We start from the raw sequence: 26,002 nt of genomic DNA, 5'->3' as shown, positions 1-26,002 counted from the left end.
GAAATATGTTAGAAACAATCCTCAAATCATGAAAAAAAATCAAAAAGAAGAAATGAAGAAAATACACAGAATTATATTTACAATCTTAACAAATAAAATCACTTTATTTCTATTTATTTTGTGGTTATAGTTTATTCTCTATACTTCAATTTTTTTTAAATACTACTAAAAATAAAAAAACTAACAAAACTCGTAAATTTCAGATTTTGAATTCTCCTCACCGTTTTGGTGAGGTGGGGATCACATTGAGTTGGCAACAATTATTGGTCATGAAGTTAATGCTGGAGCTAATTGTAAAACATTATATTAAAAAAAATAATTAAAGAAACAGGAAGCAGATCCAACTACTACCAAATTGGGGCACAATTCTCTTGTAGCAGTACTCCCTTCATTCCATATTAAGTTAATTTTTGAGGTATTTTTCATTTTTCAAATTAACTTAATTGTTCAGTTTTCAAGATTATTTTTAGAGTGTTCTTGCAATTTTACCCTTCATTAGTTAGTATTGGAATTAGTAATTAATTAATATTTAGTTATTTTAATCATAAATATGACAATAATTAATAAGGATAAAAATGAAAAACTAGGTTCAATTTATGTCTTAATCTGTTTTTCTTAAAAGAGTGTGAAACACCTTAAAAATTAACTTAATATGGAATGGAGGGAGTAATAAATAAGTAGATTGCAATTTGCCATGTTCTGCTTCAAGACTAGTCTCTATATTACAGCTCTTTTTCCATCATGACGTTTACTTTTCATTTGTTATTTAATATTTTACATAAAAAAAAAATAGCAAGGAAATGATCTCTTATTATCAGTTGCAATTTAAATATAAAAAGTAACCATACAATGATTTTCTTGTATTTTGTTTATTGATTTTTCGTGAAAAGAATCATGCAAGTAAAAACATGTTAAGGTTATGTGCGCTAGTCAAGTTTGCTTTTAATAATGACTATCATATTGACGTCTTAATATTTTCTTATGAACCTTATATGAACGACAATGTAGATCTCCAAAATGGACCGTCAATACTAGTAAGCCCAAGCTCTTGGGCTGGATTTACTATGGAATTTGTTGGAAAATGTCCAAGTATAAAATTCATGTTCAAATTTAAAACGACACACTTTCTTGTTTAGTTTGTCACAAAAAGCTCATCTTTCTATATTTTAGAAACAATTTACCTTTAAATGCAATATAAAAATCGTGTATTGAAAAAATCCAATATAATGAAAGACATCGTGTGAGCTGCATTATGTAAAAGGTAATGAGGGATATCATCAATTCTAAAATCATAACTTGGTATTTCCATAATAACAAAAGTCTATCAGAAACGGCCTCTTTATATGTTCCACAGAGATAGGAGTAAGGTCAGCGTACACAGTACATCATAGTCTCCCCAAACTCCACTTGTAGGATTACACGGAATATAGTGCTGTTGCTGTTGTTATACAACATTATTTATATAAAAAAGATTAAATGAAATCCCATATATTAGGATTCTGGATACTTGAACATGCCTAGTCCTGGATTACACACAGTGAATCCCCCATCAATGAAAAGATTGTGTCCACTGATATACTGGGCATCATCACTTGCTAAGAACAATGCTGCTTTTGCAACATCATCCACCTTCAGAGTAGCTCCTTTAAGGTTCCCAACCGCGCTCATCGCATTCTCAAGCTCTTCATTTTCAAGCCCAATGACCTTTGTCGCCAATGGCGTGACCATCGCATATGGTGACAAGCAATTCACACGTATACCGAATTGTCCTAGCTCCACCGCTAGGTTCTTGGTGAGCCCCAACACGGCGTGTTTGGAGCTGCAGTATGCATGGGATGCTGCAGCTCCGACCGTGGAGCTTACACTAGCGGTGGAGATGATGCAGCCGCTACGTGTAGGGACCATGACGCGAGCGGCATGCTTCATGCTCAAGAAAACTCCTGTCACGTTGATGCTAAGGACTCGTTCGAAATCTGCTTTCGTGTTGTCTATGATTCTTGACTTGGTCTCGTCGCATATGCCAGCATTGCAGATCATGATGTCGAGTTTTCCAAATGTGGCGATGGTTCTGTCGACAGCTTCTTGGACGTGGTCTTCGTTTGTGACATCGCAGTGGATGTAAATGGAGTTGGATGAGCCTCCGAGGGCGTTGATGACTGAGTTGCCGAGTTCATCTTGGACATCGGCAATGACCACTTTGGCTCCATGTTCAGAGAAGAGCTTTGCAATTGCTTCACCGATACCACTAGCTCCTCCGGTTACAATTGCTACTTTCCCCTCTAGCCTTCATATACAAAAAATAGAAGTTATAGTGGTCTCAATTTCATAGCATTTTTCGCTTTAGAAAGAACATCTAATCTTCAAATGAATTTTCTCCTTGTTTCTTAAATTTTAAGGTGAATACATCTAACTTCCTATAATACAAACAATAATATACCTAGTGTAATCCCACAAATAGGGTCTGGGGAGGGTAGATGTATACAGACCTCACCCCAACCTTTGTGGGGTAGCTAGAGAGGTTGTTTCTGATAGACCCGTGAACTCAAAAAAAGAGAACTTATATGGATAAGAGTAGCAAGAAAAAGATAGACAGCAAAATATCAAAGTACAAAGCAAAATAGAGCAACTGATAGCCAAAAAAACACATTGAAGAATATATGATCCTACTTTCTATAATATAAAGTATTTAAAAAATACTTATGATAATCACAGAAAAAATCAGTTTACCTAAAGAGTACAAGTTTTTTATAAAAAAAACAGAAAAGAAACTAGAGAATATTTTTTTGTTGATCGTGGGGTTTGAACCCTAAAAAAGAGTATTAAGTATTAGTATTGATAAGTCTATTTAAAATTTGGATGAGACCAAGATCTTATTCCGTTTGCTTGAAACTTCTTATAACATTTTTCAGCAGAACATGTGATGGCAACAAGAGATTGATCTCAATGGATATTTTCGAAAGATAAACAAAGAATTATATGTTGGATGGAACTAACAAACATCGTCATAATTGTTTCCAGAATTAACCTTCATATAGTAAATTATCGTATCCAGGCTGGTTCATGACACACTGCCACAAGCTTCTTGAAATAAGTATACGAAAGAATTAAGGATGGTTTCCCGAAAGAATGTCTTACATGAATAAAAAGAAAATCGAATTTCATCAATAGTTAACATGTGATGTTATATCGAGAGAAGGCTTTCTGATACATACCTTTTGCCGATTGTTGAAAGGAATGAAGCAGAAGCCATAACTGGGAAAAAAAACACAACAAACTTGATTTAGGAGGAGAAATGTGAAGAAAATACCATCTACACTGAAGAAGCAAATATTGATATATACAAGGAGACTCTACACAGCTGTCTTTTTTGCAGAGCATTTTAGACAGCCTGCCCTGATAGAATATATGCATAAGGAACCAAGGAAGTGCAGACAAAATTTCGAATAGGACAACCTGTGTCCTTTCTCTATGGAATCCATGAATTAATAATGCAAAAAAAGAAGCTATTTACATTTCTTTCCTCCTCTTGGTGTCATTTCAACTTACTTATTCATAAGGACAATGATGTCTCAACTCCATTAGTCCTTTCTTTCTTTAACTTCTGTAAATGAGGTCAGCATAATATCCTATTTTTTTCTTGGGATGATCGGAATTACCTTAACTCTTAGTTCAATTCAAAAATATGCAACAGACACAGTGAAGATACTGGCAATAACTAAATATACAAATATAAGAAAGAAAAGCTTTTGGTTTCTTAGAGTTTCTTTGAACCGAGGGTCTATCGGAGACGGTCTATCTACCTGTGCAACTATATTGGGTATGTTATTGTAGTTTTGGTGCCTTCGAGCAAACATTGAGAGTGTTCAAGTAAGCTTATAAACACTTTTTGACTTATCTATGCGTTTGATAAACTGAAGCTATTTAGAAGGTTTTGGGTCCTTAATCAATACTAATAAAGAAAACAAGTTTTTCTTAGTTTGAATGAACCCCACAACAATATTTTAACACAAAGGATCAAGACTTATCCATATTATTTTTGGTCAAATGTCTTATCCATTAACTAATACCATTAGTAGAGATACTACAATGTACAATCTTAAGAGTGAAAATCCATACAAAAAAACAACAAACATGTCATCATCGAATATCTTTTCCAAAGAAACACGAGACCCCGCCTTTTTTGACCGGCTAGAAGGAAGCTTTACGAAACACTCATACTAGACAAACCTCTTTTTGTTATATTATAAACCTAACGGCTAACATCACCAAAGGCAATATTGAATTGAAAAGATATAATTTAATGAGGACCCACCCGTGACGGAGCCAGAAATTTCACAAAAAGTGTCCAGAAATAGAACAACAAAAGCTCTTTTCAAAAAATGGAAAAAAATTTGCTACTAGTGAAATTCAGACACACAAGCACTACCTCATTCCAAGTGTCTGAAACCACTAGGCTATAACAGTTTGTTGTGTTAAGGATGTCCAAAATATATTATTTAATCATTTCGTGTATCATTTTACTTGTATATATGGTATTTTTTTCCGACTAATTGGACACCCTAACATGAGTGTAACTACGCCCCTGGGACCCACAATAGTAAACAAAATAGAGTATAAGTTATATACATCAACACTTTCAGGCTGACGGTGTATAAATTTTGAACTCAATAAAAAATTGTCAAAACTAATCATAACTTAAAGTAAAGGTGAAAAGAAGATGTTAGACACCAAAAAATTACCTTTCTTCCTATATTTAACAACGAACTTCTCAAAACCATAGTGAAATTTAGAATCAGCATAAAGTCAAAGCAGCATCAACAATAAAAATAGGAAAATAAGAAGAGAGTCATCAGTTCCAACTTGTATAGTTCAAATTCAAAGTCAACTAATTAAGAATGATTAAATGATGAAAAAATATATTACAAGCAACCTATAAATTTTATCAAGCTGAAAATAGTGGAGAACTGAATGCTACATTAACTTGAGATCTATCGTGCAAAGGTACTCAAATTGGATCAATGATCGATTTCACAACATGCATTCTGGAAAAAAGAATTTAGAACCTAAAATGAAAAAAAAAATGAACCTTAATATCTTGAAAGATTTGAGAGGGGCAGGAAGAATTCTGAATTGATGCAAGGCAAAAACTTCATCTATATTTATTTAACCAAACATCGAAGATGAAATTAGGACTTAAAAAGAAGAAAAAAATTAGCTGTTATAACTGACCTATACCTAAAGGTTAGGTAAAAAGTTAGGTTAATACACTGATTAGGCAATAGCAGTGACCACATTGTAAGTGTACAGAATTTATTTGTGTAACAAACTAACAAGTTGATAGCAATAATTAAGCTACTCTAAGATAACCTATATACTCTCCTCAGGAGATGAAACTGACTCTAATTCCCCATTGCCCCATTGAAAAATTATTCAATTAAAAATATAAACAAGTGAGGTATTTCAAAATCTTAGTAAGGGATTCTAAATCTTATATGGCTGATGTGAGATTTTTTATATACCTGAATACTCCCCCACACGTTTAATATGAAGAGTCTAAACAAGTGGAGTATTTCAACACCTTTTTAACCCTTTTGAAATGCTTTTATATAGTGGATGTGAGATGTTGTACAACTCAATTCCCTTACACATTTTATACGAAACATCTCAGCATCCAATAACTCTGTGCTTTCAGGCCCTGTAAAATTGAGGTCCATCCCCTAAAATACAAAAGACACACTGGCAGTGAGTAGAATTACCCCTTTCTTTTGGCAGGGAAACTATGGTAGCAAATTCTTCCACCACCAGAAATGCTCCACACAAGTGGCAGTTAGACGTGGACTTCGGTAAAGCTCCACGATAGTGGTCAAAGAAAACAAAAGGAAAAGGACAACATATTAGTCATTTGTTTGCTTCAATCTGAACTTTCTTAAACTATTTGTGTTGTAGTAAATGAATACCTCTGCATTGACTGACATATTTGAATCAAAGCATAATTCCTTCAAATTAGTAGATCGGGACTTGGGAGAAGAGTAGCAACACAACAACAACATACCTAGTGAAATCCCACAAGTGGAGTCGGGAGAGGGTAGAGTAAAAATATTAATAACTTCTATAACTAAAACATCTATAAGAGTTTCTGTTCTTGATTGCTCATCCTCCATCTCTCCTCTCACAATCCTTCTGATAAAGGTACACTACACTTATACATTTGCTGTTCAGAGGAACAAAAATTCGTAAATTTTTCTTTCAGTTTTTTGCAGATTTTCGTGTTTTTTTTGTTTCAGATTTAGCTCATTTTCATGGATTCGGGGAGTCTCCAAGTCTGTAGGTCATATTATGCACTTTTGTTTCGTTGCTTCACAATTATTATTTTCAATTTATGCATCAGAACGAGTCTTAGTTGAAGCAGATACAGTAGGAAGATATTTATATATATATATACAGTCTCAAATGTATGTATATGCACTGGAGATGACCAAAAAGGAACTTTCTTAGACACTTCAGCATAGAATAAATTCATAAATTTACCTTTCAAAGCTGGCAGTGAATAGGCTAGTTGTTGGCTTTGGTGCCACCATAACGTAGCACAAAACCGAGACCATTTGTTCATGAACTTTGAAGTTACAACCTACTGAAATGAAAATTCACCAAGTTATACAATTGGCATTAACATCAATATCGAAATTGCTCATATTGTCAAAGATAAAATATCCTGTTGCTGAGGCATATGGAGGCCCAGCTACCTACTCACCTTAACTTGTTAACAAATTTGCTTTTAGTAGGTAAAATCTTAGCATCACGGTGGAATATAATACGATTGTAATTGGTCCTGACTATTTGATGCACGATTTTGCAAAACAGCAAAGCTGCTTAGACATTGTCAGGAAGTTGCACAAAGTTCATCGTATCAAATTTTTATAACACATCTGTTTCTCTGAATTGTGTGAATCATTAAGATACAAAACTAGTAAGCTATGGCATTCACGGGAGACCTCAAAAGCATCTTAGCATCACATCTATCTTGCTAATCGAGGGGGAGGTGGCGTAGTAACTCATCAAGAAGCTCAAAGCTTAAGGCTTTATATGAAAATGCCAGTAAGGTAAGAAAATGGAATACTCATCGCTAGCTTCCCCGGGTAGGAAATGGAGAACTCGTAGCCAGCTTCCCCAGGTTGCACAAGCAACAATATGGTGTTTATGAAGGAGACATCCTAAGGAAATTCTCTGTTTTCGTCTTTTCAACCATCTTAATCAATTTCATGAAGTAGTGCACTTTCATCTGCAACCAACAGAAGCGACCAAATACTTCTTTTCTATTATTTAATTTACTTATCTGATTTTAATTTTTTCAGAAACAGCATCTCTACCTCCACGAGATAGGGGTAAGTTCTACCTACACTCTACTTCGCCAGACCCCACTTGTGGGATTACACTGAGTATGTTGTTGTTGTTGTATCTGATTTTAGTGTTTTATTCTTTTGCTTCTCCTGTTAATTGACTGGCTAAATGATTTGCAGCAACTGGCAAAAACTTGGGATAAAATTCCTCCTAACAGCAACATGTTCTCTTTCTTTTTATATTTATTTATTTGGATTTTCCCACATTATCTATTATAACAATTATTACAAGAATAAGCCTTACTACTTCTTTTAAATAAGGAATTTTTTAAAAAATCTCTACTCTCACTCCCCCCAACAAAAGGAATATAAGATAATAGAGGTCAAAAATAAAACTTACAAAAACTGCATTTGCATAAAAAGGCAAACTTGATTCCTTCTCTATGAATAGAAAAGCTCTCCCTTTTGGCCATAGATTTTGAAGTTGAAATTCGAAAAAATTTAGTCCCACAAAGTGAGGTATGAGAGGTTAGAGTGTAGGAAGACCAATACAGTTTTCGATAGATCCTCAGCTCTAGTTTTTGAAATTGAACTTCAACATTCATTTTACTTGGGAAAAATTGAACTTTTGTGAGTGGAAGTCCAAAAACTGGTCTGAACTTGAAAATATTTGAAGATCAAATTTCATGGCTAACCGGATATTTGAAGATAAAATTTCGAAAACTTCTACCAAAATCTATGGCTAAATGCTAGCTTAAAGTATGAAGTGAACCAGAAAAACAACATGAAAATAATGCAATAAACTGGAAATGGAAACAAAGACATTCAGAGATAAGTGTAAAATGCACAAATTCAACAAACTGTATAACGAAGAAAATAAAAGTTCTTACCCCGTCGGGCTTTAATGTAATCCTTTCGGGCCCTTGCGCGGGCTTGATGAGGCCCAATGTTGGGCGTAGATAAGAAGCCGGTGCCGGCGGTAACGCCGGCGAGAGTGAATTTGAGCTGATACAGTGTTATGGGAAAGTTTAAAATAGTCTCTTAAGTAGATTTTTGAGCATTTTGATCCCTTAAGTTTGTCAAAGTTGAGCACTTTTTGATTTTTGTTTTTTATCAACAATTTAACAAATGTGTCTATTAAATTTAACAAGAACTTTGAAAACTAAAGATTTAGCTAAAAACATTAGAAAAATCTAATCAATTTTAAAAATTATCACATGAAAAGCAATATCCAACAGCAAAAATATAGACTAAAATAAGTAGGAGTGCCACTTGCACCTCAAATAATTACACCAAATATAAAAAAATATATCACAATAGAAAAAATCATGAAATTCAAATAACTGACCCTAATTTATTTGTGTAGGCATAATTATTACTATTATTTTATTGTTATATATATTATTTACACATTTTTGTTTAAGAAAAGTGATGCCCGTGCGATGCACGGGGCCTAAGTCCAACAATTTAATTTAAAATGTGTTCAAATATGCAATATTTATTATTTAAAAAAGATAGACCAAATGATATATATTATCTTAAATTTTTCGTCATTACCTTAAATTTTTAGCATCAAGTTAATAATGCATTAGTACCATCAAAAAAATATAGTTGGTGCGTAGTTAGGTTTGTCTGTCAACCAAAATAACTACACCCAAATGTTTCAACAATTGATATAACACATTGATTTCATAAAAACTCACTATATGGAAAAGAATCATCAACAATTGTAATTTTGAGAATTAACCAAAAAAAAAAATCTTTGTCATCAAACCAAAATTGTAATTTCACACATTCTTTAGTTGAGAATTACACTACTAACAATGGTAAAAATATTAATGATAGATCCTAAAAAGTATCTCTTGATCTTGCAACTGCTAACAGTAATCTAGCTTTCATTTTTTCAAACAGATTTTTTTTCACATAGATGTTGGTGCTTCTTCAGCGGTACATTTGTACCGTTCAGAAAAAGTAAACTAAAATAGGATTCAGGAGGAAAGTCTTCGTGTAAACCCATGAAAAGAAAGTGACTCTGATAGAACAGTTAAATACCACTCTAGCTTTTTTTATTTGTATTTCAAATTGCTTTCTCCATTTGTATTTAGTCCCTCACATATTCATCCACCTGAAGAGGAAGGCATAACAGAGAATCAGGGATCATGACAAATTTCAACCGAACAAATTAATGCATTTCCAAATTATTGTCATATAAGCTCAATTGGCCTCAAAAATATCATATTATCGTATATATAAGCCAATAACAAAAAGGACTAACACTGTAGTATTTAATTGTACAATATGTTATGTGAGTTGTACTATTTATATTTTATCCACATTTACCTTTATTTTATCTTATCAATATATAGGAATCAATTCTTATAGTGTTAGGAGAACCATGTTTATAGAAAATGGATTTAACTATCATCTTTATTTCCCCAAATTATTTTTTGAATGAGTGTCAACTATCACATGTCTAATATTGATATCAATGACTTAGGTTTAATTAATTGAGGGCTATAGCAATAATTTATGTAGAGTGGGAAAAAAGGCAATTAATTGAGGGCCATAACAATAATCAATGGTGGCTATTTTCCAAAGAAATTGGCTACAATTGCAATTCAAAATTAGGCTATATATAAGCCAGATACAACAAAAAGGACTAACACTGCAGTACTTAATTGTACAATATGCTATGTGAGTTGTACTATTTATATTTTATCCATATTTATCTTTATTTTACCTTATCAATATTTAGGAATCAATTCTTATAGTGTTAGGAGAACCATATTTATAGAAAAGAGATTTAACTATCATCTTTATTTCCCCAAATTATTTTTTGAATGAGTGTCAACTATCACATGTCTAATATTTCTTGAATGAGTGTCAACAGTCATATGTCTAATAATGATATCAATGAGTTAGGTTTAATTAATTGAGGGTTATAACAATAATTTATGTGGAGTGGAAAAATAGGCAATTAATTGAGGGATATAACAATAATCAATGATGGCTATTTTCCAAAGAAATTGGTTGCAATTGCAATTCAAAAAAAGGAAAAAAAAAAAACTAACAATTCAAGACTCCAAAAATCAGCTAATACATGCATGCTACAGAGGCAAGCATATGAATTGTGCTTCTTCACCCTGCATTTAAGTCATCCAAACCCATCCAATGATCACATAATCATCACCTGAAGAGGAAGGCATAACAGAGAATCAGAGATCATGACAAATTTCAACCGAACAAATTAATGCATTTCCAAATTATTGTCATATAAGCTCAATTGGCCTAAAAATGCCATATATATATAAATATATATATATATATATGCCATATATAGTCATTGGATGGGTTTGGATGACTTAAATGTAGGGTGAAGAAGCACAATCCATATGCTTGCCTCTGTGGCACGCATGTATTAGTTAATTTTTGGAGTCTTGAATTGTTAGTTTTTTTTTCCTTTTTTTGAATTGCAATTGCAACCAATTTCTTTGGAAAATAGCCATCATTGATTATTGTTATATCCCTCAATTAATTGCCTATTTTTCCACTCCACATAAATTATTGTTATAACCCTCAATTAACTAAACCTAACTCATTGATATCATTATTAGACATGTGACTGTTGACACTCATTCAAGAAATAATTTGGGGAAATAAAGATGATAGTTAAATCCCTTTTCTATAAATATGGTTCTCCTAACACTATAAGAATTGATTCCTAAATATTGATAAGGTAAAATAAAGATAAATATGGATAAAATATAAATAGTACAACTCACATAGCATATTGTACAATTAAGTACTGCAGTGTTAGTCCTTTTTGTTGTATCTGGCTTATATATAGCCTAATTTTGAATTGCAATTGTAGCCAATTTCTTTGGAAAATAGCCACCATTGATTATTGTTATGGCCCTCAATTAATTGCCCTTTTTCCCACTCTACATAAATTATTGCTATAGCCCTCAATTAATTAAACCTAAGTCATAAAATTGAACCAAATTGATTAGTGCGTTAGGCAATACGATGCGTTAAGTATTTCGTGTAAGCAGATTTAAAAAAAAAAAACTATATAGATTTTGCAATATAAACCTCTTTCAATCCCCTATTCATGAAATACCAAAGAAAAGAAAAGGAAAAAGAAAATTAAATCATCTAAAATTTATGTTAATACTTCTTTATTATGCTTTTATATATATAAACATGATTTCCCATGTTCTAAATACCTTTTTGTTGTTGGCTTATATATACGGTAATATATATATATATTACCGTATATATAAGCCAACAACAAAAAGGTATTTAGAACATGGGAAATCATGTTTATATATATAAAAGCATAATAAAGAAGTATTAACATAAATTTTAGATGATTTAATTTTCTTTTTCCTTTTCTTTTCTTTGGTATTTCATGAATAGGGGATTGAAAGAGGTTTATATTGCAAAATCTATATAGTTTTTTTTTTTTAAATCTGCTTACACGAAATACTTAACGCATCGTATTGCCTAACGCACTAATCAATTTGGTTCAATTTTGAGGTATCCGTCACTATAACAATTTTTTTTTAGCGGTAATGAATACGAAGATTGAAAAAGACTATTAAAATTTTTATCGGCATTAGTTAATTGTTATTGGATCTAATGTTGTTATAGCTTATAGTCCTTAGAGACCTTTACAAAAGTGTTAATTACCGCTAAAAATACATATTTATCAATAATTAAACTATTATCATTGATTAATTACTGCTAAAAAATATTTTTAATATAGTACATTTGATTAATAAATCTACTATTGAACTATTAAGATATAGGTTATTGTTGTCATAGTGGAGATCGAGAACAAATCAAGAATGATTTTTACCACATTTTAAATTCATCGAATCTTTCTTGGTTATTATCATTATTCAAATCCCACTTTTCTTTTTTTTTTCTTCCACTTTTCTACACCATCGTTAGGCTGTAGTTGGTCAAGCTTGTAACTTTTTTGATAAAGTAATGAATTGTAATTTCATTTCATATTATAAGTAGGTCACCCTTTGACCACATTTCAATCTTACTTGTCATGGTGTGATCAATTGTCCAAATTATTATTATTATTTTAAAATAAATAAATTAAGAGAGAGTAATAGTTTAATAAAAAATAAATTCAACTTGTACTTAAATGATGAAAAATAAGTTTTGTTATTATTCAAAAATACTTATTTTGTTTATCAATAACTTAACTAAACATGTTATAGTAGTTTTTTAAAGCTTAGTCAAACAGATTGACATTCAAAATTGAATGACGGGTATATCAGACCCTTTTCCCTTTAGCTGAAGGGTATATGTGAGCTTCTTTTGTAATGATAAGGCATTTATGAGACATTTGTATAACGACAAGAATATATATGAGTCATTTTTATAACGAGGGATGTATCAGCTTTTAATGACAACGCAAAGAAATATATCAGGCCCTTTTCCCATAAAAAAAATAATGAAAACTACTTGGAAAATGCCAAAAGAAACAAACAACAAAGGTACTAGGAAAAAAAAATTAAGAACCAAAAAAGAAAAACACATGGTATTTGAACAACTTTAGAAATGAGATAGCTACCAATAAGCAATAATTCCACCAACAGAAGAATTTTCAACTATTTAAAGTGCAACCAATAATGGAATAAATGGAAGTATTAAAAAATGGACAACATTCTTTAATAAGAAAAAAATGTAGAAAGACATAAAATGACAACAAAAAACAACTGATCATCAAAGAACCTCAAAAGCGTCCTCCATTTTTAACCAGAAGTCTAAGGTTTAAATTTTGAGTATAAAAAAATCATATCGAAAACCAACCTGAAAACATAAACTATATAATATGTGAATTCGAATGAGTCGATTATCTATATGAATATTGAGCGGGAAACAAAAAAAAAGATAAGTATTGAAAACATTGTTTAACTCGGCGCAAATGATTAGTTTCATCTCTAAACTAGTAACAAACTTAAAATACTCTTTTACTCAACTATTTGAACTGAAATACATCCCGATCTTACAACATGAGTGTTATACACTATCACCCCTAAAATCTCGCCAAGTTTAGAAGTGTTTTCAACACTTCTCTCGACTTTTTATTAAGAATCACATGTTCCTACAAGAGTTTGAGATAGGGGTACACTTACTAAGTTACGTGGCAAATAAGGGGTATATTTTAGTTTCATTAGTCAAATAGAATGATATTTTTAAGATTGTCGATAGTTCAAAGACAAAAATAACAATTTGCGTGAAGTTCGAACTTCTAAGTTAAAAAATATGACATCATAGCACAGCAGAGCAGAGCAGCCATTGAGGAGGAAACAGGTAAGCAGGAGACAAAGGCAAACATCAGTAGTACAGTGAAGATCATCACAGATAAAAAAAAAAACCAAAAATAAAGAGAAGAAAAAAAATAAAACATTCTTCTTTTAGTGACAGCAGCAAAAAAGCTACTGTATCAGAATTCAGAATATTGTGATGGTAGCAACTAGCAAACACCAATAATTCCCTTGCACGTTCTTAGCCTCACATGCACAGTGAACTCTCTTTTTCTTCCAGTCTTCTTTTTCATCGGTATCGAGGCTCGATTAATTTTAATTTATGTTAAATTTATAGATAAATGAATACTTATTCCTCCTCGACGAGGGTAGTTGATACTAATCACATCTTTCCTATGGGTACACTTATGGCTACCATGTAGTATTAGTTACAAAAATGTATAAAGATTTGTAATCAAAAGTCAAGCTGTCAATAAAAAACTTTCCTAATTGCTATTCTCTATATGCATTATCATTTCAAATCAAAATCATATCAAAAGTATTAGCAAACACAATTTTGTCTCCCTTACCACTTTGTCCCTTCTTTACCCTTTCCCATTTTGAATGTCATTATCACTTCAAAGTGAAAAAAAATTCAATCTTTTTCAATACCCAAGTTGAAAAATCCAATCTTTTTCAGTTTCTTGAAGTTTTCTGATCAAGATCTTGAAACCCCAGTTCAAAAATATCAAAATCTAGCAGTTTTTTTCGTATGTATTTCACTTCAGATCGTACTAGAGGGGTAATTTTTGGGAAGGGGAATTGATAATGCCAAGGCAGAATCAGGCTATGGTGGAGGGTTTAATACCCAAGATCCGTAAAAGGGGTTGTTCATCTTCTTCATCTGCATCATCAAAAGTGTATAACTACAGATTTAAACGGGCTATTTTAGTTGGGAAATCAAGAAACGGGCTCGGGCTCGGGTTTGGGCTTAGAGGGTCTAGATCCAATACACCAGTACCAAGTTGGAGAGCTACTCCATTGAGAAACGTTGTTGAGTCACCCAAACAGTCCCTTGGTGGTGGGATATCACAGCCAGTTTCAGCTAGAAAACTTGCTGCTACATTGTGGGAAATGAATGAAATGCCTTCACCAAGAATGACTGAGGAAGACTTGGAGAAAAAGAAGAAGATGATGATGAAGAAGGAGAAAATTCGGGCTGGTCATATGAGTTCGGGCTCTGTTTCGGGCTCTTTGCCTCCTCATTTGTGTGATCCATCTCATAGCCCGGTTTCTGAGGTGAGCTACTGGGCTCACTCTTTTGGAATATGTTAGTATAATGATCATAAACATATCTAAAGTATCCTGGTTTTCCGAGTTTCATACGGGAATTATCACCAACTATTTATCAAAAAAACGCCTTGAAATATCACCATAACTCAATTTATAGTTGAGGTAGGAAACTCCCACACCCGATAGTTTAGGTATGAAACTCGAAAAAATGGATTGGTTTTGACCCTTTCGCTCTATTTGTTTTTGCCGAAGTGTTGTATCTTGATGTGGAAACTATATTTTGCTGAATTCAGTTTGATTAGTTTCCTGTGGTTGTTAGAAATCCAGAGAAAATGATGTTTGTATTAGTCAATTCTCAAATATTAGTTTAGTTAGGTAATCACAAATACTAATATATGGTTGTTGTAACTTGTATGGTGGAGATATAGTGAAAATGATATTTTTCATCCTCTTTACTTGTCCTACTGATTATTTTGTTCCATCCTACAGAGAGGAAAAAGAAATGGATTTGTAGAATGAACTTGCTGTATGGTTGATGAAATAGTTTACTTGACATAAACAGCTTTACGCCTTTAACAGTAATGTTTGTCTTGTTATTACTGGCTTTACAAAGACTCTGCCTTGAGAAACAGTTTGCAAAGATTATGATATGTTTTTATTTGTTCTCCACGTGTTGGGGTGTACCTCCTCGTCTTCTCGATGCATGATGACAAGTTGGGCGATCTTAGTTACTTAAGTTTGTTGTTAGTAATCCATATTTGCATTGATTGTGCAGAGGATGGATCGGTCTGGAACAGGAAGCTATCAGAAGAGATCATCAACAACTTCCCGTAGACCAAGGACTACGGACCATAATGTTGGAATGTTAGATTCTTTAAGCAGCGCCAGTTTTATGGAGGTGGCAACCAATTCCTTCCTATTGGTCAATTTTATTGTTTATTATACCTCATTAGCATGCAATTTAAGTTCATACTTACTTTTGGTATTATGTCACACTTTCTGTTTCTTCGTGTTCGTGCAAGTAAAAATGGAAATCAATGGTTAGGTTGTAAAAGGGTAGATTTGAAATGCATTGACTGGCTGTGAATGCTTATTGTTGCTAAAAAAGAGTGATCCTTTATATAACTCTGTAATGCAGCTTGAGACCAGATCTCGTGCCCAGACTCCACGGGGATCAGTGACTGGTTTTGGCAGCCGTCTGAAGGATGTTAGTAATGCTTTGACAACATCCAAAGAGCTTCTGAAAATAATCAATCGAATTTGGGCACATGCTGATCAACCTTCATCTAGCACGTCACTTGTCTCTGTGTTACACACTGAGCTAGAAAGGGCCCGCCTGCAGGTGAACCAGCTTATTCAAGACCAGCGCTCGGATCAAAATGAGATTAATTATCTCCTTAAATGCTTTGCTGAAGAGAAAGCAGCTTGGAAGAATAAAGGGCAACAGGCAGTTGAGGCTGCAATTGAGTCCGTTGCAAATGAACTTGAGGTAGAGAGAAAGCTTAGGCGGAGATTTGAGAGCTTGAACAAAAAACTTGGCAAAGAGTTATCGGATTCAAAAGCATCATTCGTGAAGGTAGTGAAAGAGCTTGAAAGTGAGAAAAGAGCCAGAGAAGTAATGGAACAGGTATGTGATGAATTAGCTAGAGATATTGATGAAGACAAAGCTGAAGCAGAAGAGATGAAGAGGGAATCTGCAAAAGTTCAAGAAGAGATTGAACAGGAAAGAGAGATGCTCCAGTTAGCTGATAGATTGCGCGAGGAAAGGGCTCACGTGAAACTCTCAGAGGCCAAGAATCATTTCGAGGAGAAAAATTCTGCTATTGACAAGCTAAGGAAGCAGCTTGAAGGATTCCTGGGGAAGAAAAAGACCAAAGGTAAGAGAAACGGTTCCCTAAATTTCAGAAATAATGAAGATACGGCATCCTTGAGTATAGAAAAAGACAATGATGGAGAAGTGGAGAATGTTGCAGACTGCGGGGAAGACTCAGCAGAAAGTGATCTTCATTCAATTGAACTAAACATGGACAATTCCAATAAGAGCTACAATTGGGCTTATCCATCTAATGTAGTTCGTGAGTCAAAACGAATTTCAGTTGATGAAAGAAGAGCAAGAAACTCCATCGCTGGGCAGCCCAGAAGAAGCACTCCCATTCAAAGGAGCATTTCTGGTGGAGTTGTCGAGTATGTCAATCAAGCTGCAAATCTTCCAACCTCAGGAGATGGATTAGACAGGGAAAGACTTCATGAACTCGAGAAACTAGGCCAACGATATAGTTATCTGGATGAAGCACAGAGACTTAAAGCAGTGAAGGGCCTTAAGGATCATCTAATAGCTAGTTCCGGGACAGGATCTTGCAAAGACATTTCCAGCCCCATCCGACAGTGGGAGCAACCTTGGCCTTCTAGAGATCCCTGTGGTACAATTCAGGAAAAATCGAGCATTATTCAGGGGAGTGCCACAAAATCAAGGCTAGGAGAAGGCCAAAGTGTCAGAAGATCAAGACGGTGAGATTGTTTGAATACGCGTGATCTTGTCAAGGAGAAGGGGCCTTCTAATTGTTGGAACTTGCTAAACTTGTTCCACTATGGCCTAAGTTATCTGTTCACTTGACAGTTCAAACCAAGATTGCGCGATATATTTTGACATATGTCTAAAAGAGGTTAACATCTTGTTGATTACACTTCAGATGTCATTTTCAATTGTTTTCTTCTGCCAGTTTTTCGTTACATGACTCCTTTTTGTTAAGGCGTGTTTGAATTAGTCGAAATCCCTGTAGAAAGTTGTGCTGATTTTAGCAAACTGCTCACTGTGTAAAAAGTTCCCAGCTACTACTATAATTCTTTTCACCCTTGTATACAGTTTCTCTTCTACTTTTCCCTTGTTAGATAAAAAAAAAAACATGTGCCTTTATAAATTGTGCATCATATTTGAGCTTTATTAGGCCCCCAAGGCCAAGCTCAAGTGGCAAAAGGTGGAGGATTTGTGGCTTAGGTCGCAGGTTCAAGCCTCACATCATGCAAAGCGAAGCCTGGTATTTAAGTGGAGAAGGGTAGAGGGGCGGGCCCATTATCCACCGAGTTTAGAAGGCTGTGATTGATCCAAAGGGCGGGTCACAGAAGAATTTCTCGGTTATAAAAAAAAATAAAAATATATATATTATATTTGAGCTTTATTAGCCAAACGGCATTAAATTTGAGACCTTCACTGTTATTTTGGTGTAAACTTCAGATATAAATTCTTTACTGCAACAACATACCTGATGTTATTCCACAAGTGGGATTTGCAACAACATACCCGATGTAATTCCACAAGTGGGATTTCGGGAGTGTACGCAGCTTTACCCCTACTTTGTGAAGGTAGAGAAGTTTATAATAGATACTCGGCTCAAGTAAGGCACAATAAAATCACATGTGGAAAGGAAAATACAGTAATGCAGACGAGAACATTAAGAACAACACATAATTGATAATATACTATACTATACTTGAAGCAAAGAAAACAAGATGTAATAATAAAATCGATGAACAAGATAGTATGTGTGCAATAATAACAACCTTGATACAGATAGCAATTCATTTATTAATATACATTAATTTGTGCAACTTACCTTCAGATTATGAAAGATTTTAAGACCAAGTTACTTATTGTGTTTGGTGTTCCAAGTCAATTTAATTAATTTTAAAAATAAAATGAGTCACATAATAACTGAATTTTCTTTTTATTGGTCAATTCATTAACCCGCCATCACATCTCAACATGAACTTCAACCAAATATGGAAGTTATAATAACACATTGAGTGGCAATATACTACAACTTATTCAGTGTAGTCCCACAAAATGGGATCTGGAAAGGGTAGAGTGCACGCAACCATGCCCCTACCTCAAAGGTAAAGAGGATGTTTCCGATAAGACCCTCTTAGCTCAAGGAGGAATGACAATATACCATCCATGTAAAACATTTCAATAGCATCCACAGAAAAAGATAGGAGGAGAAAAAAACATCTGAAAGATCAATTGGACAAATACCATTGCTAGTTGTTTAGTAAAGAAAGACTGGGTAGAGCTCTCATTTTGTCACATGCGGCGATGTCATTCAATATTCATCTCAATTTACAACAAAATAGACTAGATACAGTCTTAGTCCACTCAACAGTAGATCAAAGAGAAACGGATTAGTCTTAACATTATCGCCTAAATCACCTCGTAGCAGTTCTTGCACTCATTGATGTATGATAATTGGTGCTTCTATCTTTCCTGTAAGAAGTGTAAACATCATCATATTGATTTGGTTCGTTTGGATTGGCTGTGGCTCCAAGTCCTAATCGTCCAGAGCTATTCGATCCAGGTTTCTGCGGAATACTTCCATCAGGATAAGTCCCAGTTTCCGGATCAACTTGAAGGTTTAGAGGTGGAGGAATGCAAGCTCCTCCCTTCCGGACAGGAGAGTCTCTCTCATAGTCATCATAATCGTTGGCTGATTCAGATTGTTTAATAGGTCCTTCTGATGGATTAACTTCTCCAATATCTCTAAAAAATTTAGACACCCTTTCAAGAATTTCAGATTCTGACACAGTCGAGGGTGGTATGACGGTGGGAATATCCAAGGGGCTCATGGGAGAGTAAGGCACCCCACTACCAATCTGCATCTTCCTGACCATACCAGGAATAAGACCAGGAGGGAACAAGGGGTATGGAGGTACTTTTTCACCTATATTTGCTGGTGTCAGATGAGCTGCCGGTTGTAGATTTGCTGGTGGAACAGAAGATGGTATAGGCATTAACCCAGGAAATCCAGTAGGCGGAACAGCACCCGCATGAAACTGCTGTGGTGCAACAGATGGTATAATAGGAACTTGTTTGCCTTGATCAGCTAGATTTGCTAAACTTTGCTGGTCAGGCTTCCACTGAAAAGTACTCTGATTTGCCGCCTGGTGCATTAATCCTAGGAAACCATAAACAAAACCGTAAGAAATACAAACAAGAGTATATTTTCACATTTGCAACTAACAATGCAGCAGAATGTTCTTTTTTTATTTTTATGAATCTTCGATATTCCACATCTTGGTACTCCCGGCTCCAGCTATAAAGGCAAACAATTACCTGCAGCAGCAGAAGTATCTGGTGTGATTAATTCCTTTGGAGGAACAGAAAAATTTGCAGGGTGTCCACCTATCATCTCATTTTCAAGTGCACGAATAGTATCCTGATCATAAACTTCCTTCGTACCCCAAAACTGTAGAATTTTTTGAAGCCGAGATTGATTTTCTTCCTTGTTTTGAGGGTTGTGGTATATCCTCGCAAGCATGGGACCCAAAACAGGCTTAAAAGCAAGTGCCTCATTGTCAAGCTCAGGAGGATTGATTCGTCGCTGCAAGCTGCACAATTCAGAAAATAAAATGAGAATACGGTTGAGTATCATTAAGATAGTGAGAGGATCAAGTGTATTAAGCCAAATAGTTTTCTTGACAAAGTAAAAAAAATTGTAGGAATATTTTAGAGACCTCCCATCAGGTTGGCTTTGTAGCACTGATCTCCCTAGTGATTTTTATGATATTATGTTTATTTTCCTTATTTTGATTTCTTTGTAACATTCTTTCAATATATTTTATCATTAACGTAAAAAATTGTGACCAGGCTAATTTACCCTTTCTGGTACTCTTTGTTTTATTAATTCAATATACTATTTGGGCAAAAAGCACACGTATACAAGAAGCATACCAAAAAGTTGAAAACCTACAAAACGATATGGTTTTCTTCGAACAACACCCAATCTTCTATACCTAAAGAGAACAGTTCAGAGTGGCAAAAGTAAATTGTGCTCCAAAACCAGCGAACACTGAATACATCAAAATATATGATGCATATAGGCTACTCATCATAAAAAAAAGTGATGTCGGTAGGCTACTTCCTCATAGGATTCTTACGTGTGCCCACCACTACCAATGATATCTCTACCTTCAAACTGGATCACGTCTACTCAGAGTTCATTAGTTCTTGTTGTCAAATTACAAATCTTAGCAAAATTTCTACCACCTAATGATCCCTAACTGCCCATGCTACCACCTTTGGACCAATATCCAACCAGCAGTAACAAATTTCTACAAGCAAAGACCAAGCATTTCATCCTACACACCAGTGTGCACCATCTCCACTCTATTGTACTACTTCTGCTAGGTTTTTGTTAAAAATATTATTCAAAAAATGGCAAAGAGATTTATAGGTTGGTACAACGCAAGGCATTAATCACAAGAATTAGCCCACAAGAATCTGTGATGGTCCCTATGCATCTTGACAATCAAGAGTAATTTCAGAGTGTCTTCTTCTTATTACAATTTACAAAACAAACTTGATTTATCTTGGCTAATATGAAAAAGTCAATAACAGGCACCAAATAAAAAATAAGAAATATTTTGCAATTGAAGAAATTTAAAAAGAAAAAGGAAAGCATAGACAAAAAGTGAAGGAGAATTCAAGAGTTAATATATCTAGGAGTTAGCAGTAAATCACTAAGCACCAAGATATCAAATGTTACCTATCAAATAAGATGTCATTGGCAAGATAGACTATATGCAGTTGCCTCTCCGAATCATCTATGGAAAACACCCTGTCTCTGAGCGCCTCAGCCAAAGCAGGTACAAATGGAGATCTCTGCATAAACCAACTCTTGGCACCTTTAATTGACTCTTTCGTACCAGTAAGATTATTTATGACATTACTAAGCTCCATCTCTACATCTGATGGAAGAGGCCTAGATAGACCTTTGAAAGGCCCATATGAATGTTCATAATCTGCTCGGCTAAAAGGCTGAGAATGATGTTGATCATAAAAGGGTGGGAAAGGGGGTCGATGCAAATGGGATGGACCTAACATTGCAGCAGAAGCATTGGAGGCATTATATGGAGTTAAGGGTGACGGACTCATCATAGGATTTGGTGGATGCATCATAGGCAAAGAAGAGGATGGGAAAGGAGGATTGAAGGCCCCACCAGGGGGGCGAGTAGACATCCAAAGCTTATAGCGATAGTAATAATGACCTTCACCACCAAAGAGGAAACTGTAAGCAGGATTGTCTTGCTGCTTTTCACGGATCATGGCTTCAAACTCAGGACCATTCTTGACAGCATATTCAATTAATTTATCAATACGCTTTTGGAGTTCAGGATCAGATGGTGGAGGAGACGGAGGTGGGGGAGAATCATACGGATTGAAAAAAGGTGATGAAACAAGGTGAGGAGGCATGTGTGGTGGAAAAGCAGGAGGTGGTTGTTGTTGCTGTTGAAGATGAAGAAGATGTGGAGGGGGTGTATGCGGATGGAGTTGTGGTTGCTGCATAGGGCGAGGGTAAGGGAACTGTTGAAGAGAAGAATGCGGGCCTAGAAATGGAGGACCATGAATTGAAGGAGGAAATTGTTGATGTTGGGGATGAAAACCAAATTGTTGTTGCTGTTGAGTGTTAGCTGCTTGGTGCTGCTGTTGAGCAAACGCCATAGCAGCTGCATAATCAGGAGTTTGTCGATCCATCACTACTAACAAAAATTAGCAGGACCTGAATATTAGAGCTGTGCAGAAGTCCCGTATTAAAACATAATCAGCCAAACTAAAAATTATATAAAAACCAAACTTGACTCTAGCAGAAGAAAATGAAGGGATGGAAAAGGTACATAAAAATGAACAAAGAGATACATCAAAAAGAGAGCAGTAAAAAATGCTTTCCGATTTCATAGAATGCGCAGAAAAATATATTTTTTTCTAATTTAGCACAAGTGATAATACAATACATGCTTCATTTTTGCTATCTTTCGGAAATAAGGATACATTTTAACAAAGACAAGCAGCTCAAACCACTTCATACTGCCTCATACGAGTCTAAACCTCAGACAGAGGGGAAAAGAAGAAAGGTTTTGACAATGTTCAACCTGATAAGAGAAACGCCCAGAAGGAGAATACTCACTTACTCAGTCATTCACCAAGCAGAAAAAGAGGTGTCTTTTCCTGTTGTTCAGGACCAAATTATGAAAATGGGAAATTACAAATGTTTCACTTATTCAAAAATCCTTGCTAAAATGATTGCAGACAAGATGAGGAAAACTTCACAGCTGCAGAAACTACAAAATTTCCAGCATTTATGGTTTCAGAGGTTTAAGACACACAACTTTAAGTACTTATTTTCATCTTCACACATGATTCTTCAGTAGTTAAAAGAAAGAAGCAAGATATACCCAAAATAAAAAAAGAAAAACATCTCACTGACCTTTACAATGAGCTTCCATTTTGTTTGAATTATAATGCTTTATTAACCTTGCATGCTTGCATATGTCGCAAAAAATTAACGAACTATACTAATACCCTCAACAATTACTAACAATCAATTTCTCCGACATCCAAGTGGTACACAACTAGGATTGACACTTAAATGACTTCCGTCATACCAAACACACTTAGTTGTTATTTAACACTCGCATTGATCAAATTCTCTTACATAATAAGGTGCAAGCTTAATCCAAGGGTCTGTGTCAATGGACTGATTTGAATTTTAACAAAACCTTTCCAATTCAATTTTTCAATTGTTTAGGTTTAGAACGTTTGGAATAAAATCATTTGAGCGCTTAATTCAACTAACACAACATACAGTTCACTCAACGATTGTATTTGGGTTCCAAAATCCTTACAGGGAGGAGCGTTGTTTATTCCTTCCTCCGTTTAAATTTATTTGTTATACTTGCATCCCTTTAGTACACAACAACTTTGGAGCCATTATCAAATTGATAAGCTAAAATAAATCATATATGCAAGTAAGAAGAACCATATAATAAAAACTAGAAGGAACTTACAACTGAGTTTCGTCGCCGGCAGACGGAGTTCGCAGCTCAGGGAAGTGATGGCAATGTCGCCGAAGAAACTGAAATTGGGGGATTTGGATCATTTGGAGCCCATTTGTTCAGCTACAAGAAACTTGGGCCTGGTACAATTTGAGATCCACGAGCCATTCCTTCCAATAGGCCCAACTATTTTATTTTTTGAGATAATTTCATAAAAGACTATAGTATATGTGTATATTATATCGTTCAACGAGACTTTTATTATCTACATAACATAACTACCATTTTTTCTTTTTCTTTTTATAAAAGAGTTCTAGCGCATTTGTATCACAGATACAATTCAGATTGTTGTCATTAAATGCGCAACTTCTTAACTGATGCGAGTAATTAACGTAATAATGTGACCAGTTACATTAATTTACGAAATTGGTTTGCTGTAAAATTGTAAATGAGATAGTTTTTCCATCCGATCTCCAGCATGAGCATCGATGCAACTATCAAGGCGACTTCATGACCACAGATTGAAATTGAGACCTCAGATTAAAAGACGGAGAACTATCATTTATTCCAACACAACCCTCGATAATTACTTTCAAATATTTTTACTATCAAAAGAATATTAGTCGTTTTATCTTTTATTTGGTCAGGCATAGAATTTAATATGGTAATCTAATTAGTAATTCATATAATCCCCGCTTTCAACAATAATTGTCATGTTTCACTTTTCGAGAGTGAAATTAATTATCTAACCTTTGATCAATATTTTAAGATATTCTTTTGTCATTTCTCAATGAAGAAAATTGCAAACTTATAATACTTTTTGTAAAAAAATTTATCATCCAAATTTTAGTTTTAAAATAATGAATTAATCTAATCCAATTTGGTTTCAAATACTAATCAAATTGTCTCTTAAAAAACGAAGCATGACAACTATTTTAAGACGGAAGGAATATATATTAAGTTCATAATAATAACAAAAGAAAAGTTAGTTTCACATCAATGTTTGAAACTTGAGTACGTAGCTTTTGAAATCATGAAAACGTTATAAATATATGAAATGATGTCAAATGTTTTTTAAACAAGTTAAAATGGAAGGAGCGTCTAGATTGAAGTGATATGTGAAACATTTTTGTAGTAAATAGCCATCTTTTGTTGAACTCTTTTTCTTTTTTTTCCATTCAAAGTTAGGCATACAAAGAATATTGTGACATGTCGTTTTGATGTTTTTCTTTTGAATTTTTCCACTTTGGTTGGTGACTGATCGGTCCAATTCATCAATAATGTTTGAATGATATAAGATAAAGTCCGAAGTCGGCATATAATTTGACATCTTGAAGACCCTTGTATTTACTAATTACTTGGATTCGAGTTTTGAATATGAAAAAAAATCATGTTGGAAGCTTTCTGAAACGGTCATGTTGTTAGGGTTTTGCCCTGATTTTCTTTTCTTATTTGAAGTTTATTTTTTTCTAAAAGAAAAGACAAAACATTACCATAAATATTTTTACTTTTCATGAAACGAAAATATATTTTTCTTCCATATTTGATTTATTCTTTCCTTAGAAGGAAATCTGGATTCCTATAAATTGAAGATCCATGTTTTCATATCAATAACACAATAACTTCCACAATGTAGACGTTTAAGAGTTTAGTTTATGGGGAGATTTATTCTCTCAACAATTTATAAAAAAAAAATTTATATTAGTTTTCATATAATAATATTTTTTTTAGTATAAGTTTTTATCGTCCGATTTATCAACCATATGATTTGCAAATTATAAGCTTTCGCATGACGTCATATTCACCTTCAGAACCCAACACATGTAATGCTTGATCGAGAAATAGTCGATCTTGTTTACATATATCGAATACCGAATGAGAAACTAAAAAAGAAAATGTTATCAACTTGATGGGGACGTTACTATCATTTAAAAGAGGCATGCAAACTGTGCGCACCCTTAAATTTCACCTCTGTAGCCGTCATGGGCATTGTAAGGGACCACTCTATTAGACGATAAATTTTGAAAGTCTTTATTTTATTCTTTGAGTATATGTCCGATTAAACACCATCACATAAATTAAAACGGTGAGTAAGTGTTTATTTAGATAAACGATTGCCTTCCAATTCAAAATGTGAAATACAACAACATCGAACCCCCAACACTAGTGTGAAAAGTATTTATAATGCCCCCTTCCTTGTCACTGAGTTGTCAATCAATATTATTAGGAGATTCACAAGTTAATACACACACACACACACACACACATATATATATATAT

General features: G+C 34.2%; 3 protein-coding genes across 13 annotated transcripts; 1 reads left to right on the top strand and 2 right to left on the bottom strand.

The window, feature by feature from the left end:
- Positions 1 to 1,272: 1,272 nt before the first annotated feature.
- LOC102580004 (secoisolariciresinol dehydrogenase-like) lies at positions 1,273 to 8,380 on the bottom strand. 9 transcript variants are annotated; one of them, XM_006339086.2, is made up of 4 exons: positions 8,228 to 8,380; positions 6,529 to 6,631; positions 3,213 to 3,252; positions 1,273 to 2,284 (listed from the first exon to the last, which is right to left on the bottom strand). In XM_006339086.2, exons 2-4 carry the CDS (start codon positions 6,608 to 6,610, stop codon positions 1,492 to 1,494), a joined length of 915 nt encoding a protein of 304 aa, XP_006339148.1. In that variant the 5' UTR covers positions 6,611 to 6,631; positions 8,228 to 8,380; the 3' UTR covers positions 1,273 to 1,491. The 9 variants fall into 9 exon arrangements, with proteins under 9 accessions (XP_006339148.1, XP_006339149.1, XP_006339152.1 ...); XM_006339087.2 differs by having other exon boundaries at positions 6,529 to 6,628; XM_006339090.2 differs by lacking the exon at positions 6,529 to 6,631 and having other exon boundaries at positions 8,228 to 8,378.
- A 5,663-nt stretch (positions 8,381 to 14,043) lies between these two features.
- LOC102579674 (uncharacterized protein At5g41620) lies at positions 14,044 to 17,773 on the top strand. Its single transcript, XM_006339085.2, has 3 exons — positions 14,044 to 14,905; positions 15,675 to 15,797; positions 16,038 to 17,773. Exons 1-3 carry the CDS (start codon positions 14,435 to 14,437, stop codon positions 17,409 to 17,411), a joined length of 1,968 nt encoding a protein of 655 aa, XP_006339147.1. The 5' UTR covers positions 14,044 to 14,434; the 3' UTR covers positions 17,412 to 17,773.
- Positions 17,774 to 18,904: 1,131 nt separating this feature from the next.
- PPS2 (calcium homeostasis endoplasmic reticulum protein-like) lies at positions 18,905 to 23,835 on the bottom strand. Of its 3 annotated transcripts, none has more exons than XM_006339084.2 (4): positions 23,735 to 23,835; positions 21,436 to 22,429; positions 20,004 to 20,278; positions 18,905 to 19,845 (listed from the first exon to the last, which is right to left on the bottom strand). In XM_006339084.2, exons 2-4 carry the CDS (start codon positions 22,422 to 22,424, stop codon positions 19,100 to 19,102), a joined length of 2,010 nt encoding a protein of 669 aa, XP_006339146.1. In that variant the 5' UTR covers positions 22,425 to 22,429; positions 23,735 to 23,835; the 3' UTR covers positions 18,905 to 19,099.
- Between the last annotated feature and the right edge of the window lie 2,167 nt (positions 23,836 to 26,002).

Source organism: Solanum tuberosum, unplaced genomic scaffold (genome assembly GCF_000226075.1).
Source record: "Solanum tuberosum cultivar DM 1-3 516 R44 unplaced genomic scaffold, SolTub_3.0 scf00008, whole genome shotgun sequence".
In the NCBI taxonomy this organism is placed as follows: domain Eukaryota; kingdom Viridiplantae; phylum Streptophyta; class Magnoliopsida; order Solanales; family Solanaceae; genus Solanum; species Solanum tuberosum.
The sequence above is the reverse complement of the archived record's forward strand: the minus strand, read 5'-3'. Positions and strand labels throughout refer to the sequence as shown.

Coding starts and splice junctions, on each gene's coding strand:
- LOC102580004 (XM_006339086.2), bottom strand. CDS start 6,610: ATGAACAAATGGTCTCGGTTTTGTGCTACGTTATGGTGGCACCAAAGC. Junction 3,253..6,528: donor TTCACTGCCAGCTTTGAAAG/GTAAATTTATGA, acceptor TTTTTTTCCCAG/TTATGGCTTCTGCTTCATTC. Junction 2,285..3,212: donor CTTTCAACAATCGGCAAAAG/GTATGTATCAGA, acceptor TTGTATATGAAG/GCTAGAGGGGAAAGTAGCAA.
- LOC102579674 (XM_006339085.2), top strand. CDS start 14,435: ATGCCAAGGCAGAATCAGGCTATGGTGGAGGGTTTAATACCCAAGATC. Junction 14,906..15,674: donor CTCATAGCCCGGTTTCTGAG/GTGAGCTACTGG, acceptor TTGATTGTGCAG/AGGATGGATCGGTCTGGAAC. Junction 15,798..16,037: donor GCAGCGCCAGTTTTATGGAG/GTGGCAACCAAT, acceptor TCTGTAATGCAG/CTTGAGACCAGATCTCGTGC.
- PPS2 (XM_006339084.2), bottom strand. CDS start 22,424: ATGGATCGACAAACTCCTGATTATGCAGCTGCTATGGCGTTTGCTCAA. Junction 20,279..21,435: donor AATGACATCTTATTTGATAG/GTAACATTTGAT, acceptor TGAATTGTGCAG/CTTGCAGCGACGAATCAATC. Junction 19,846..20,003: donor AGATACTTCTGCTGCTGCAG/GTAATTGTTTGC, acceptor ATGGTTTCCTAG/GATTAATGCACCAGGCGGCA.